Here is a 17,643-nt window from a genome sequence, read left to right on the forward strand (position 1 = left end):
GTTCCAGCATCCCAGGAGGATGACACACAGATGAACCCATGGGAACGGCTCTATGAGAGTGTCCTGTAGGCTCATTTCTTTACTCCTAACACAAGAAGAAATCAGTTGCTTTATTTTCTGGTAACGGCTTAGGAACAGTACTACGAGGGGCGTTCAAATAACTAATGCAAAACTCTTTTCAGCTTCCTGAATGAGATTTTCACTCTGCAGCGGAGTGTACGCTGATATGAAACTTCCTGGCAGATTAAAACTGTGTGCCGGACCGAGACTCGAACTCAGGACCTTTGCCTTTCGCGGGGAAGTTCTCTACCAACTGAGCTACCCAAGCACGACTCACGCCCCGTCCTCACAGCTTTACTTCAGCCAGTACGTCGCCTCCCACCTTCCAAACTTTACAGAAGCTCTCCTGCAGGAGAGCTTCTGTAAAGTTTGGAAGGTGGAGACAAGATACTGGCGGAAGTAAAGCTGTGAGGACGGGGCGTGAGTCGTGCTTGGGTAGCTCAGTTGGTAGAGCACTTGCCCGCAAAAGGCAAAGTTCCCGAGTTCGAGTCTCGGTCCGGCACACAGTTTTAATCTGCCAGGAAGTTTCTTTTCAGCTTGTTTCGGTTTTTAAAAAAAGGTGGAACATGTTATGGGACATGGTGGAATAATCTCGCTTCATCCCACATGGTTTCATGAAGTTGCGATAGGTGCCGGGGCTATATGTAGCCTTCATAATGGCGTCTGTAACGGAGGTGCATTCTAAGTAGAGAGCTGTCAATGAAGTTCTTCTGGCGAAAAAATAGAGTATTGCACACAATTATAGGTGCTTTGAGTTCTGGGTTGTTTGCCACCCAACAGAACATCATAAAGAGCAACGAAGGACCATCAATGCAGAACTGCATGCGCTTTACGAGTCTGACTGTGAAAATTTTTTGGCGAACATCGACCTAGGCAGTAAAACATGAGTACAACGATTCGAACTGGAAACAAAACGGCAATCCATGGAGTGGCGCCACATTACCCCTACTCGAAAGAAAAAGGCCAAAGCCGCACCGTCAACAGGTAATCCCATAGCTACTGTCTCCTTGGACGCTGAGGGCGTTACTCTGTTTGATGCTCTCCCTCATGGTATAATGACCAACTCTGAGCTACACTCAAGAAACGACTTCAGCGTCTTTGTCGCAAGAAAAACGCAGATAAATTTTCCTTCTATATGTCAACACATGGCCTCACATAAGCCTGTGCATCCGAGAGGAGCTCACAAAATTGACTATTCATTCTCATCCACCCTTTAGCCCGAATATCGCACTTCCCGACTTTCATCTACAGGGAAGGATGCACTACTTGGGAAGAAATACATGGATGTTGAGGACGTTAGTTATGCAACCAGCAGTAGACTAGTACCATGCAATCATACATGCCCTCCCACTATAATGGCGTAAGACCGCTGCAGTGAACGTAGCTTATATTTAAAAAAATTTGTTTTAGTCAAAACGTTGGAGAGAAGTACGGTGTATTTGAATCCTGAATACAGGCCAACCTGCATTTAGAAAAAAAGGTGGTATTAGTTTTTGAATGTAACGCGTATAAATTTGTAGTTGCCTAAACTTCGTGTCCATTTGTTAAACAGATGTGCCTGTTTCCCTGTTCTATTAAAATCACATAACTGTAATATCTACACTATGTGATCAAAGAATTCGGACACCACCAAAAGCATACGTTTTTCATATTAGGTGAATTGTGCTGCCACCTACTGCCAGGCACTCCATATCACCGACCTCATTAGTCATTAGACATCGTGAGAGAGCTGAATGGGGCACTCCGCGGAACTCACGGACTTCGAACGTGGCCGGGTGATTGGGTGTCACTTGTCTCATACGTTTGTACGCGAGATTTCGACACTCCTAAACATCCCTAGGTCCACTGTTTCCGCTGTGATAGTGAAGTGGAAACGTGAAGGGACACGTACAGCACAAAACCGTACAGGCCGACCTCTTCTGGTGACTAATAGACACTGCCGACAGTTGAAGAGGGTCGTAATGTGTAATAGTCGGACATCTATCCAGACCATAACGAAGAAATTCCAAACTGCATCAGGATCCACTGCAAGTACTATGACAGTTAGGCGTGAGGTGACAAAACATGGATTTCATGGTCGAGCGCCTCCTCATAAACACCGGTAAATGCCAAACGACACCTCGATTGGTCTAAGGAGCGTAAACATTGGACGACTGTACAGTGGGACAACGTTGTTTGGAGTGATGAATCACGATACATAATGTACCGAGCCGATGGCAGGGTGTGGGTATCGCAAAAGCTTGGCGAACGTCATCTGCCAGCGTGTGTAGTGCCAAATGCGAAATCCGGAGGTGTTGATGTTATGGTGTGGTTCAAAAAAATGGCTCTGAGCACTATGGGACTTAACTACTGAGGTCATCAGTCCCCTAGAACTTAGAACTACTTAAACCTAACTAACCTAAGGACTATACACACATCCATGCCCGAGGCAGGATTCGAACCTGCGACCGTAGCGGTCACGCGGTTCCAAACTGACGCGCTTAGAGCCGCACGGCCACACCGGCCGGCCTGTTATGGTGTGGTCGCGTTTTTCATGGAGGGGGCCTGCACCCATAGTTGTTTTGCGTGGCACTATCACAGCACTGGCCTATATTGGTGTTTTAAGCACGTTCTTGCTTCCCACTGTTGAAGAGCAACTCGGGGATGGCGACTGCATCATTTAACACCATCGAGCACCTGTTCATAATGCACGGCTTGTGGCGGGGTAGTTACACGACAGTAACATCCCCGTAATTGACTGACCTGCACAGAGTCCTGACCTGAATCCTATTGAAGACCTGTAAGTAGGCTGTTTATATTTTCTTATTGGCAACGTTACGTAGCGCTCTGTATGAAAATCACTGGCTGTGTAGGCTGCTTATATTTTCTTATTGGCAACGTTACGTAGCGCTCTGTATGAAAATCACTGGCTGCGCTGTGTGCAGTCTGTGGCTAGTTAGCACTGTTGTCTGCCATTGTAGTGTTGGGCAGCTGGATGTTAACAGCGCGTAGCGTTGCGCAGTTGGAGGTGAGCCGCCAGCAGTGGTGGATGTGGGGAGAGAGATGGCGGAGTTTTGAAATTTGTAAGACTGGATGTCAATTATGAATATTAAGGTAAATACATTGTTTGTTCTCAATTAAAATCTTTCATTTGCTAACTATGCCTATCAGTAGTTAGTGCCTTCCGTAGTTTGAATCTGTTATTTAGCTGGCAGTAGTGGCGCTCGCTGTATTGCAGTAGTTCGAGTAACGAAGATTTTTGTGAGGTAAGTGATTTGTGAAAGGTAGAGGTTAATGTTAGTCAGGGCCATTGTTTTGTAGGGATTATTGAAAGTCAGATTGCGTTGCGCTAAAAAATATTGTCTGCCAGTTTAAGCACAGTCGTGTATAAATTTTTCAAAGGGGACGTTTCAGACCTTTGCGATGTTTTGGAACGCCGACTTCGTGCTAGGCCTCACCGATCGACTTCGATACCTCTCCTCAGTGCAGCACTCGTGAAGAATGGGCTGCCATTCCCCAAGAAACCTTCCAGCACGTGATTGAACGTATGCCTGTGAGAGTGGAAGCTAAGGGTGGGCCAATACCATACTGAATTCCAGCATTACCGATGGAGGGCGCTACGAAGTTGTAAGTCATTTACAGCCAGGTGTCCGGATACTTTTGATTACATAGTGTAACTGGAAGAGAGGAAGTACAATTCGACATTATTTGACAGTTATTTCCGTTCAGTTTACTGTCAGATGCTAGTAATCTGAAGGAAACTTTGACTTTAACGTACCATGGATATAGTTTCATTTATACACAGTTGTGTTTGTCTTAAGTGCTACACTGTCATAACATCGTGGTTATATTCTGAGATAACAGTAACAGATTAGCAAACACAATCCAACTCATGAGGACATTAACATTAATAACTTTAACACAGCTATATGGTGATGGAGGATGGAGGGGGGGGGGGGGGGGTGACTCACCTAATAAGCATCACACTGGAGTCCACCATTGCAGGTATCCTCAGTACACTGGGCTTCTGGGCTTCTATACACAGTAAACAGGAAAGCGGAAGATGTATTGACCTAAAGTGTGTGCACTAGTTATGAGGCAATTACTTAAGCAGAGTGACTGTCTTAGTTCGTAAAACAACCTGGAGTATTTTCTGGTTTTGTCTTGCTTCTTGATTTAACTGTTATTCCTGGGCTAACTAAGCACTTTCCTCCGTTTTTTTTTTTATGATGGCTGACTAAGTGTCCGTAACATATCTTTGCTGTCGGGAACTTTGCACGATATGGACTTGCGCATGACAGTCTCGAATTTCTGTCCTGCTACACCAGTAATTTTTCACCTGTTGTGAGTGAAAGGCATTTAATTTCACAGATACACGTGTGTCGCTTGTATTGATACGATTGGGGTCTCTCGTTTAACTACACTATGTACACCCTCTTACAATTCCTTTTGCAGGTATATGTGCACGCACACGCGCACCTTTAGGTTTGTGGGAAGTATAGTGTGTAACAGCTGATGTATAGCCTTTGATTTACTCTTCGTAGAGGCGGACACGTTGATGGCCCCAGAATCCCCGAAAAGGCAGCCACTCTCAACTCGCTCAGACTACACAGCTGTATCCTCTAGACTAATTCTTCCGCTTAAATTTTGCTGATGATTATGCTGGAACTGACTAGATTCAATCCAGAACCGTGCTTTAGATTTTTCATGATTTTTCTTGCTGCTGACTAATGCCCCATCAGGAAAGGGCTGAATCATGCGGCGCCACCATTGCAGTTTTCACTTTCCCTATTGGCAACTGTTCACTTCTGATCATTTCGTAGTTCGTCAAGTACCTGATACAGCATGCGTCCAGTCAGAACAGCAGCACATACACTGTCTCACATGTATGACATGGACGAATGTCTATGTACCGCCGTAGTAGTATTCAATGTCCGCGGGTTTGATATTGTATACACTTGCAATTTCCTGGGACGGACAGAACTGCCATCTGAAGGCATTAGCGTTGTTTGTGCCTGCTGTTGTCACGAGGCATTCTTCATGGAAGTAGAGATTTTAACTACGCTGTCACAATACATAATTAGATAATAATATTTCTCATTAAATTTTTAGAAGTATACTGCGGTCCGCACTTACAAAACTTGAGGGAACAATGACATTTATTGAAGAAACTCTTGTTTCAAAGTGTAGCTGCAAGACCAGAACGAGGATATAATGTATTTACTAATGTCAGCATTATTCAGGTATACATGCCCCGTAAACTGATTCGTTCCATAGCACTTCGATAAAAGAATCGTTCAAAAGATCCATCGAACGTAAAAAGAAATAACAAGCCTAGTAGGACATATAAGGAGCGTAAACAGCGTCAGATGTCGAGGAGGAGGACGACGAGATTAGTGTTTAAAAGCCCTCATAAACGATCAGTTATTTTGTCAAACGTAAATATGCTTGTCAAATATTTGACTGTTCACGGTGCTTTTGACGTGTTTGTCAAGCAAAGATCGCGTTTGACATGTTTGAGAGAAATATTGACTGACGGAAAATTTTACAAGATGGCGGACGTTCTTTGTGTCGACGTGTAGCCACATATATTAGTGAAGAACTGTCTTATTACAATATATCTCACTGTATTGTGAGTTTCCACTACTGTGAAAACTAAAATCGGGGATAAAAACAAAACAGCACTGACAAATAGTAAAAGGACAGAACTATCACATCCTTCTCAGTCACGTGTTACACATCACGAGGTTATAAAGACAATCAAAAATTTACGCATACAGTAACATACAAGCGGAGTGGAATGAAATAAAAGAGATCGAAGTTCTACGTTTCTTCCACGGACGATGTCGGCTGTACGCTCCCATGCTGTGGTATTTTAATGAACTGTAATTAGAGGACCAAATAGAAAAGAATAAATTTTCTTGTACATTTGTCTTCTTTCTCAATATGAGGGTGAAGTACCGCTAAACAAGCTATTAATAGTTTCAGTCGCCGTCTCCAGAAAGCTTATCTAATCATCGGTTTGTGAGTGTAACATTTTCATTAACGGGTCGTCAGTTCTACATTGCTCATTTTAAATTAATTTTCGATCGTTCCCTGGACCAGCGTCTTGTTTTCTTCTTCTTTAAAGACAGTGTCAGAGGCAATGTTAGAAATGCTTTATCTGCATTTGTAGCCATTCTCATTTGTGCCAAAATATAGCGTACACGAAAAGCGTCTGTTTAAAAAGTAAGGCCGGCCGAAGTGGCCGAGCGGTTCTAGGCGCTACAGTCTGGAACTGCGCGACCGATACGGTCGCAGGTTCGAATCCTGCCTCGGGCATGGATGTGTGTGATGTCCTAAGGTTAGTTAGGTTTAAGTAGTTCTAAGTTCTAGGGGACTGTTGACCTCAGAAGTTGTCCCATGGTGCTCAGAAACATTTGAACCATTTTTAAAAAGTAAGGTTAAACTGACAAGCTTCGTTGGTACGTGTATGGGCTTTTTTGACACAACCGTGGGTGGCTACATCAGAGTGAACTTTTAAGAAGGCCTTAATGAGTTTAAAATAATTTCAGAGTCTAAGCTGTTGTAATCACCAGGTTTTTAAAGTCGTACTTCCTTTAGCAGATTTTCATTGGCAAATCTCTCATTATAAGCCATTCTCTGTACCATGGTCTTGTTTTCTCTTCTTTCTTAAACACACTGCCAAAGTCAATGCCAGGTCTGTTTTAAACACACTGCCGAAGTCAATGCCAGGACTGTTTTGTCTGTATTTCTAGGTGTTCTCTCTGTCAAAATACATAAGAACATGAACAGCGTCTGCTTCAAAGTGAAGTTAAACTGACAAAATTTCCCTTTCGTGAAGCGGGAAGTCCTGGTTCCAGTCCCGGTCTGGCACAATACATTTCATATATTAGCAGGTAGGACTCGTAGAAGAGATAGAAAAGACATAATGAAGAGTGTCGCGCTTAGTCGGCCAGAGAGCGGTACAGAGATTCTCAACAACCTCCGATGGCAGACGTTACAAGAAAAGTGTTATGCTTCAGGGTTTAGTTTTGAAATTTCGATGAGCACTTTCCGGCAAGTTTCGGACAACACATTACTTCCACCCCCGATCATCTCACGAAAAGACCACGACGAGGAAATCCGAGAAATTAGAGCTACTACAGAGGCTTCAGGACAGTCATTCTTCCAATGCTATGCGCCATTCGGGTGTGAAACAGGGAAGCGAGTATCAGTTAGCGGCACCTGAAGTACCTTCCTCCATACACAGTTAGGCGGCTAGAGTTCGAGTCTTGGTCCAGCAAACAGTTTTAATCTGCCAGAAAGTTTCATATCAGCGCACACTCCGCTGCAAAGTGAAAATTTCATCCTGGAAACATCCGCTGTGCTGTGACTAAGCCATGTCTCCGCAATATCATTTCCTCCTGGAGTGCTTAGTTCTGCAGGTTCCCACTAGAGCTTCTGTGAAGTTCAAAAGGTAGTAGACGAGGTACTGGCAGTATTAAAGCTGTGAATAGCTCAGTCGGAGGAGCTTTAGTAGACGAGGTACTGGCAGTATTAAAGCTGTGAATAGCTCAGTCGGAGGAGCATTCCCCGTGAAGGCAAAAGTCTCCAGTTCGAGTCTCTATCCGGCACACAGTTTCAATCTGTCAGAAAGTTTGATATGATATATCTGTAGACGTAGGACGTAGGGCGATACTGATCAAGCGTTGGGAGGACGGCTACTTTCGTTAGGTATTTGCGGGAGATACTCACCGACGACGGTGAGGTGTAGGCGGGTGTTGCGCGACGGCGACAGCCGGAAGTCGACGCGGCAGCGGTAGACGCCCTGGTCGCGCTCGACGACGCGCCGGAAGGTGAGCGCCGCTGTGGCGCCGCCGCCCGCCGTCTCGAAGCTGGCGCGCTCGCCCAGCACGTGCCGCTGCTTCCAGTGCTCCGTCTCCTGCGAGAACTTGCCGCGCGCGTCGTAGCTGCAACAGGCAACAGCCGCCTGTCAGTTGCAGGAACTTACGGTGACGCAGCAGCGGTCGCTGGTGCTGTGCCCGGGCGGAGCTCCAGCGGCTCCGGCACTGATGGGGAAACCTCACTGTGCGACCAACATCCTTGCGATATAGCTGCTACTTTGGTGCTGTCTCATTGGCATCTATTGCAAGGGAAGCATACACACAACTTGTCATCGATTATGAACGCTTTTCACACAGCTGCAGTTCGATGTACTTCTCAAGCATTTCAGGAAAAAAGTCGAGGTTGAAAGTTTTACGAGCCTTTATTGAGTAGCATACGAGAATTATGCTCATACTGCGTCTGAGTGTCCTCCTCTTTAAGGTTGCGAACCTCAGTATATGAAATCGTTAGCCTTATAGGACAACTTTGTTGTCCTTCTGTCTGTCCGTCAATCTATCCAACAGTTAAGACCCTTTTTTCCTCAATAACGGGTACACATATCTTGTAAAAAATCAAAGATACTGTCATTTATATTACATATTTTGATACTCGCGAAATCACTCAGCAAACTCTATGGGGTAATTCCAGCTGACATAGACTCACGAAATTTGACAAGAAGCAAGATTTGACAGTACAAGTAAAATAAAAAATCGGAAAATTGTGAACTGGAATTACATCACATAAAAAATACTCTTTGGCCATTGACAGTCTGTGCCTAAGATACGTGCAACATTTGCAACATTCCGAAGAAAAGCAATACTGTGAACATATGAAGGATTGTACATCCATTGCTTGGGGTGAGGTTCCGATAGCACTTAAAATATAGATAGAAGTGCCATACAGAATAATTTGACATTTATAAATTTACGTAGAATAGCCCTAGGACTGTATGTACCGTTCCCATCTCTTGAGTTTTCCGTCAAACCTTACCAACAAACAAACCTTACCAATAATCGCAAGACGGAAAGGAGCACAATAATTCAAAGCATCTCCAATTGCCAGTTAGTATTACTTTTTAATATAACTCGAAAAGTAATAAAATATATGAAAAATTATAAATGACTGAATGTGAAATTACATAAAAATTTTAACCTAAAACATAAAATATTCTCGAAAGTTTTGGAATTCCCGACAGTGATGTTATGCCAGTACTTACATCGAGAACGGGCAAAAATCGTCCCTATTCTCGATTACCGGCATGGATGATCTACCTATACACATAATTAAGTTTGTACTTAACCGCGGTGGAAGAGTCCCACTCGCACTCATCCCGATTTTTTTGCTATAACCGGCCATCCAAAACCTGTATCGCTTCAATGAATAACAATTTTTTTTGTTTTGAAAAAAAACTACAATAGTAATACATGTGGCGCCTGGTCTTCCGCAGATATCCAAAAGCCTAGACAACATCCTAAATGGTTGAAATGGCTCTGAGCACTATGGGACTTAACTTCTGAGGTCATCAGTCCCCTAGAACTTAGGACTACTTAAACCTAACTAACCTAAGGACATCATACACATCCATGCCTGAGGCAGAATTCGAACCTGCGATCGTAGCGGTCACGCGATTCCAGACTGTAGCGCCTAGAACCATCCTCCATGAATTAAGATAAAAAGAAAATGTCTTCAATTCCTTTGTGCCTCAATATTAATGTGAATCATAGCGATACAACCAGCGTGGAATAATCGACATATAATCAAGGGAAAATGCTCATTTATTCTCCAGTGATGGTGACGTGTGACATGCTTGTCTTGAAGGTAAAGAGATTCATTGTTTGGAAATATGTGAAAAGCAAACCAATCCAGGAGCGAAAAAATTTATTTTATTCGGTGATCTGTTTCGATTACGCTCGTAATCGGATTTGTATGTTTCCTTGTATTTAATAAAAGGGGTAAATACATTTTTTTGGTCATAACTAGTTATCGCCACATACTATGAGAAAATGACAAAATCGTAAACAACGTTCGAGGAGATAGGTTACTCTAATAATGATCAAACGATGGGACCCGCTCATTGAATGAAAAAAATACATTCTAAAACCCCACACCGCGAAAGAACTATCCGTATGAGATGGACACCGGTAGATGTGATGTAAATGCACAAACAAACGAATGAATACAATTTCAAAAAAACTAAGTGATTTATTAAATGAAAAGAGATTCGGAAACTAAGCAAGTCAATAAATCTTTCGTCCACTTGTGGCCCTTATTCAACAAGTTATTCAGCTTGCCTTTGATTTATACAGTTGTTGTATGCCCTCCTGAGTTATATCGTGCCAAATTCTGTCAAACTGGGACGTTGGCTTGTGAAAATCGCTATATGGTTGGAGGTCGCTACCCGTAACGCTCCTAACGTTCTCAGTTAAGGAGAGATCCGGCGACCTTGCTGGCCAAAGGAGGGTTTGGTAGGCACGACGACAGTCAATAGAAACTCTCACAATTTGCACTGTAAGCTCAGGATTGCTTCCCATGAACGGCATCTACACAGGGCGCAGAATATCGTCGAGGAACCGCCGTGCTGTGAGGGTGACGCCGATGACAACCAAAGCGGACCTGCTATGAAAAAGAAATCGCACTCCAGACCATCATTCCCAGTTGTTGGGCCGTATGGTGGGCGACAGACAGGATACTACCCAGCTGCTGTCCAGTGCGTCTCGAGACACGTCTTCGGCCTGGAATCTCATTGAGGGGAAAAGAATTGTTTTCAGTAACGGTTCCCTCTTCGCACTGAGTCCCAAAGGATGCGAAAACGTGTCTGGATGCGCTCCAACAGTGGTGCGACACCAACTCGACCGACGTCCACCGTACGGCTCAACAACTAGGAATGATGGTTTGGGATGCTATTTCTTTTTATAAAATGGCCCCTGTGCTTTGAGCATTACGGGCAGGTCCCTCCAACCTGCTCCGCACTCTGACGATCTAACGTGCCAAACGGACAGGAGGACAACCAACAACTGCGTGAATCAATGTCCTGCAGAACAGCTGCTTGTATAAGGTGATGATGGTGATGATGTTTGGTTTGTGGGGCGCTCAACTGCGTGGTTATCAGCGCCCGTACAATTACCCAATCTTTGCTCAGTCCAATTTCGCCACTTTCCTGGATGATGATGAAATGATGAGGACAACACAAACACCCAGTCATCTCGAGGCAGGTGAAAATCCCTGACCCCGCCGGGAATCGAACCCGGGACCCCGTGCTCGGGAAGCGAGAACGCTACCGCGAGACCACGAGCGGCGGACGCTTGTATAAGGTCCAGAGGTGGGCCAACGCGTTACTGATTTGTTCAATTTCTGAAGTTTTTTCTCTCTCTCTTCAATAAACTACGACATATTTTAAGCAATTGTAATCATTTGTTTGTCTGGCCAAATGGCTCTGAGTATTATGGGACTTAACATCTGAGAACTTAGAACTATTTAAACCTAACTAACCTAAGGACATCGCCGGGTGGGGTGGCCGAGCGGTTCTAGGCGCTACAGTCTGGAACCGCGCGACTGCTACGGTCGCAGGTTCGAATCCTACCTCGGGCATGGGTGTGTGTAATGTCCTTAGGTTAGTTATATGTAAGTAGTTATAACTTGTAGGGGACTGATGACCTCAGAAGTTAAGTCCCATAGTGCTCAGAGCCACCTAAGGACATCACACACATCCATGCACGACGCAGGATTCGAACCTGCGACCGTAGCAGTTGCGCGGTTCCGGACTGAAGCGCATAGAACCGCTCGGCCACCGAGGCCGGCATTTTTTTTTTTGCACTTGCACAAACATCCATCGATTTCTGGTCCCATTCTGATGATTAATTATTGCTGCATATTTCTTACGATTTTCTGTCTAGGAGTGCATATGCGATAATAGGCTGCTTTGGTTTTTACATGTTTTTTGACAAGTTTATTCGCATATCGCTGTGAAGCCGTATCGAGCTACACTGTGCCTGTATTTTAAAACACACGTGAGTATATCGATAGAGTATTTATTTAGTCATAGTTCCTTGTTACTATAACGTAAACTGTATATGAATGTGTATCAGTGAGGTCATCTCTAGCTACACCTATTCTGACTAGTGTGTGCTTGTGAGCCACGTATTATGGCATCGGTAAATAATGGCAGACTTTATACATGCTGCCTTAGCTAGTCCCACTAACACCACTTCCGACACCATCCTACGGTATTCGATACAATCGTAATACTTTGAACCTTGGTTTCCCGAAAACGATTGAGAAGTGCGTTGTACTAGACCGCTGTTTGATACAGTTAAGCACGTATTCAAATTGCGTGAAGAATCACTGACCCAGTGAGTGTGTGTTTCCTTTGTTAGTGCATTAAATAACCGGCTTCAGAGCTGTAAATTAGACAATTTATCGAAGAAGGAAAGAATTTTATTGATGTACTGTGGATAGTAGTAATAATAACAGTGAAACATAGATTGCTGTATCTTTTATGATGCAGGTCGTGACGAGAAACAGCTATTCATAAATAAAATATCGGGGTGACCTACTGACTTGCAAAGGTGTTACCTTTCCCACGGAACAGGCCACCGCAATTTATTTTCGTAAACGCTGTTACTCAGTTTAAAATGATATATTACGTTTATTACTCATTTAATAACTATTCAATTTCATTCCCCTGTTCAACTCCCTGTTTCTGCAAGCTGAGTGCATACTAGTATCGTTTTTACGTGATGTTCTAATACGTATATGACTAGCGATCAATCATTGTTCCGACATTCGATGGTCGCGGCGGGAGAAGACCACAAATACACAAACGACACTACTATACGGTCCAGTGTTTGGCGTATGGGCAAATTATGGGTCCCGACTCACGGAGATGCACAGGGTTGCCTCAGCGGAGATCATCCCAGGGTGACCCTGAGAGCTGCAGCACAAAGAATCGCTGCTCGTCTTTTGGCAAGATCAATATGTAGTTTGTTTTTCAAGATCACAACTTCTTTGTGATAATACAAAGTCACATCACCTACAAAATTGTGCAAAAACAGACATAATGTCTTATGGGATAACAGCAATCAGTGATTTTATAATGTTACTTAAAATCCGTCTTGATTGCAATTTTTTTTTCAATCAAGACGGATTTTACGTAACATTATAACCTAGAAAATTTACACTTCTACATACAACATCACGTTTACACAATGCATGAAATGCCTCTAACTCGTCCACCTTACGATGACTGCGAGTCCTGACAAGACCCATACTAGAACCGAAATGAAGATGAACCATTATATCTATTATGCATCTCACTAATCTGAAAAATACGGCACTTAATAGCATAACGTCCATTAACACTTTACATACTGCCGATGCTTCCAGTAGTACCACAACGAACAATAGCTACGGTAATCCAACGACTGCCAACCTCAGCATCTCAGAGTAATCCAGCGTCCTCCCAGTCTCTATTTTATACTACCGTCCGTCTTGCACTATGTTTTTTTTTCCACTTTACAGCTCCCTCCAGCCCCATGGAAGTTACTCCTTTATATATTAACACAGGTCTTATCATCCTGTTCTCCCATCTTGTCAGTGTTCTCTATATGTTCTTCCCCTCACTGATTCTGCGGAAAATCTCACCATTTCTTATCTTACCTAATTTCCAGAATCGTTATATAGCACCACGTCTCAAATGGTCCCACTTCATTTTTGTACAGTACTCCCAAAGGCATGATTCACTACACAACCATAAAATGCTGTGCTCCAAACGTAGAATCTCAGAAATTTATCAAGATACGTAATCTTTCTAAAACTAAAGACTATGTCTGTTACAAATATACTTATTTTGGCCGGAAATGTAATTTTTGCCTGTGCTAGTACGCTTTTTATGTCCTCCATGCCCCGTCCATCACGGGATATATTGTTTCGAAGGCAGTATAATTCCGTCTAATTGTCTGCTTCGTCGTCGCCGACTCCGATGTCGAGCGTATCTCGATTCTCATTTTAGCCACTCATAAATTTCGTTTTTATTCGGGTTATTCACAATCCGTGGTGTATACTCATTAGACTGGTCTTTCCGATGAACAGGTTTTGCAGTTGCTATCGACTTTCACCACTTTCACTTGTCATTGATATCCTTTCAACAGCAATTTTAATAGAAATCCTGAACATTCCCGTTATTTTCACTGTTGCTTTTTCGATATATAGACTGAACAGCAGGAGAAAAAGTCTATTTCATTTCTTAGCTCATTAATTTACTGGTTTCGATGCAGCACACTAAACTGTTTACAAAAGAAGGAAGCAATTTTATTAGTGTACAGTAGATATAAACAGAGACTGTGCCGACTTACGGATTTTTATCTTTTAGGGGGCAGGTCATACACAAAAACTGTACCTAATAACTAAAAGTACGGAATCATGTTCACATTAACCTAGCAACGCCTCATTGTACTGCTCCATCATTTGTTTTCATTGTAGTAAAAATTCACCCAGAGAAACAACATTTTATAACGGATAGTTTGATTCTCCAAGTCAAAAAAAAATCTTCTTTTTGGGTCATCAATCTTCTGACTGGTTTGATGCGGCCCGCCATGACTTCCTTTCCTGTGCCAACCTCTTCATCTCACAGTACGACTTCCAACATACGTCCTCAATTATTTGCTGGATGTATTCAAATCTCTGTTTTCCTCTACAGTTCCTGCCCTCTACGTCTCTCTTTAATATCATGGAAGTCATTCCCTCAAGACTTAACAGATGTCCTACCATCCTGTACCTTCTCCTTATCAATGTTTTCCATATATTCCTTTCCTCTCTGATTATGCGCAGAACACCCTCATTCCTTACTTTATCAGTCCACCTAATTCTCAACATTAGTCAGCAGCATCACATCTCAAACGTTTGGATTCTCATATGTTCCGATTGTCTCACAGGCCATGTTTCACTATCATACAATGCTGTGCTTTGGGGCCTTAAGCTATCTTATTGCGTTCGTTTATTTCTTTCTGTGCGCCTTGTGGGCCATCAGCCCTGTTAACATCTTAAAACATTGTAGCGTTCTACCTCCAGTAATCAACATAGCATATCTGGAATTTTGAAGATATAATCCGGCAGCCTTCAGCCGCTCCGCATGCTCATCTCATAGATAAATACGATTTATCTTATTCGTAAATTTAACAGTGTGTCATGTCTTTTCAAAATTGAACATATTCTAAAGCATCTGTTTGGAGGCCTTCAGCGGCGAAGCAAATATAATTCTGTCAAAAGTTTATTTGTGAAATAAATGATAACAAATTACAATTGTGAAATGAATCCGGCAGCAACTCACTTGGCCCTTTCCACAATCCTAATTATGTTAGCCCTGCGCGATTTACCGGGCGTTTCAGATACATTCTACACACCATCGTGAATAATCGTTTTTTTTTTGCCACTTCTGCCAATGATGTTAGAAATTCTGGTGGAATGTTGTCCATCCCTTCTGCCTTACTTGATCTTAAGTCCTCGAAAGCTCTTTTAAATTCTGATTCAAATACTGGATGCCCTATCTCTTCTTAATCGACTATTGTTTCCTCTTTTTTCACATCAGACATATCTTGCCCCTCAGTCTTTCAATGTATATTTCCCACCTATCCGCCATCTCCTCTGCATTTAACAATGGAATTTCCGTTGCACTCTTAGTGTTACCCCCCCCCCCCCCCCACACACACACACACCCTCTTGCTTTTAATGTGATCGATGGTTGTTTGACTTTCCTGAATGCTGACTCTGTCCTTCCGACAATCATTTCTTTCCCGATCTCTTCACATTTTTCTAGTTTCCCTGCACTTCCTGTTTATTTTACTCCTCGGCGACTTGTAATTCAGTATTCCTGAGTTTCCCGGAACATTTTTATACTTCCTCCTGTCATCAGTCAACTAAAGCATTTCTTCTGTTACTCATGGTTACTTCGCAGTTTTCCTTTCCACCTTCTGTGATGGCCGTTTTTAGAGATGTCCATTCCTCTTCACCCGTACTATCTATTGAGTTATTGCTTATTGCTTTGTAGCCTTAGAGGTCTTCAAGCATATCTCGTCGTTCCTTAGTCCGTCGGTAGCCCAAATCTTTGCGTATTGACTCTTCCTTACTAATGTCTTAAACTTCGGCCTATTCTTCCTCACTACTACATTGTGATCTGAGTCTGTATCTGCTCTTGGGTACGCCTTAAAATACAGTATCTGATTTCGGAATCTCTGTCTGAATGTGATGTAATCCAACGGAAATCTTCCCTTATGACCCACCATTTTCCAAGTATACCTCCTCCTCTTGTGATTCTTCAACTAAGAGGAGGAGGAGGAGGAGGAGATTAGTGTTTAACGTCCCGTCGACAACGAGGTCATTAGAGACTGAGCGCAAGCTCGGGTGAAGAAAGGATGGGGAAGGAAATCGGCCGTGCCCTTTCACAGGAACCATCCCGGCATTTGCCTGAAGCGACTTAGGGAAATCACGGAAAACCTAAATCAGGATGGCCGGAGACGGGATTGAACCGTCATCCTCCCGAATGCGAGTCCAGTGTGTTCAACTAAGAGTTCGCTATTACCAGCTGAAGTATATTACAGAACTCATTTAGTCTCTCTACCCTCTCATTCCTTGTTTCTTATACTCCTTCCCCTGCAACTGCATTCCAGTCCCGCATGACTAATAAATTTTCATCTCCCTTTACGTATTCTATTACCCTTTCAATATCCTCATACACTTTCTGTATCTCTTCATTTTCAGCTTGCGACGTCGGCATTTATACCTGAACTATCGTTGTCGGTGCTAATTTGCTGCCGATTCTGATACGAACAGCGCTTTCAGTGAACTGTTCACCGTTCACTATCTGTCCTATATTCCTATTCATAGCGAATCCTACTCCCCGATATACCATTTTCTGCTGCTGCTGATATTACCCTATACTCATCTGACCAGAAATGCTGGTCTTCTTTCCATTAAACTTCACTGACCACTACTGTACGTACACTCCTGGAAATGGAAGAAAGAACACATTGACACCGGTGTGTCAGACCCACCATACTTGCTCTGGACACTGCGAGAGGGCTGTACAAGCAATGATCACACGCACGGCACAGCGGACACACCAGGAACCGCGGTGTTGGCCGTCGAATGGCGCTAGCTGCGCAGCATTTGTGCACCGCCGCCGTCAGTGTCAGCCAGTTTGCCGTGGCATACGGAGCTCCATCGCAGTCTTTAACACTGGTAGCATGCCGCGACAGCGTGGACGTGAACCGTATGTGCAGTTGACGGACTTTGAGCGAGGGCGTATAGTGGGCATGCGGGAGGCCGGGTGGACGTACCGCCAAATTGCTCAACACGTGGGGCGTGAGGTCTCCACAGTACATCGATGTTGTCGCCAGTGGTCGGCGGAAGGTGCACGTGCCCGTCGACCTGGGACCGGACCGCAGCGACGCACGGATGCACGCCAAGACCGTAGGATCCTACGCAGTGCCGTAGGGTACCGCACCGCCACTTCCCAGCAAATTAGGGACACTGTTGCTCCTGGGGTATCGGCGAGGACCATTCGCAACCGTCTCCATGAAGCTGGGCTACGGTCCCGCACACCGTTAGGCCGTCTTCCGCTCACGCCCCAACATCGTGCAGCCCGCCTCCAGTGGTGTCGCGACAGGCGTGAATGGAGGGACGAATGGAGATGTGTCGTCTTCAGCGATGAGAGTCGCTTCTGCGTTGGTGCCAATGATGGTCGTA

At 43.9% G+C, this 17,643-nt stretch overlaps 1 protein-coding gene across 1 annotated transcript in view; it reads right to left on the minus strand.

Moving 5' to 3' along the window:
* LOC126188597 (uncharacterized) overlaps positions 1-17,643 on the minus strand; it is a 720,334-nt gene that overhangs the window by 82,796 nt on the left and 619,895 nt on the right. Inside the window, exon 3 of the mRNA XM_049930199.1 lies at positions 7,777-7,991. Within this exon, the coding sequence (XP_049786156.1) occupies positions 7,777-7,991 (215 nt within the window). The remainder of the gene's footprint in view (positions 1-7,776; positions 7,992-17,643) is intronic.

Source organism: Schistocerca cancellata, chromosome 5, assembly GCF_023864275.1.
Source record: "Schistocerca cancellata isolate TAMUIC-IGC-003103 chromosome 5, iqSchCanc2.1, whole genome shotgun sequence".
In the NCBI taxonomy this organism is placed as follows: Eukaryota; Metazoa; Arthropoda; class Insecta; order Orthoptera; family Acrididae; genus Schistocerca; species Schistocerca cancellata.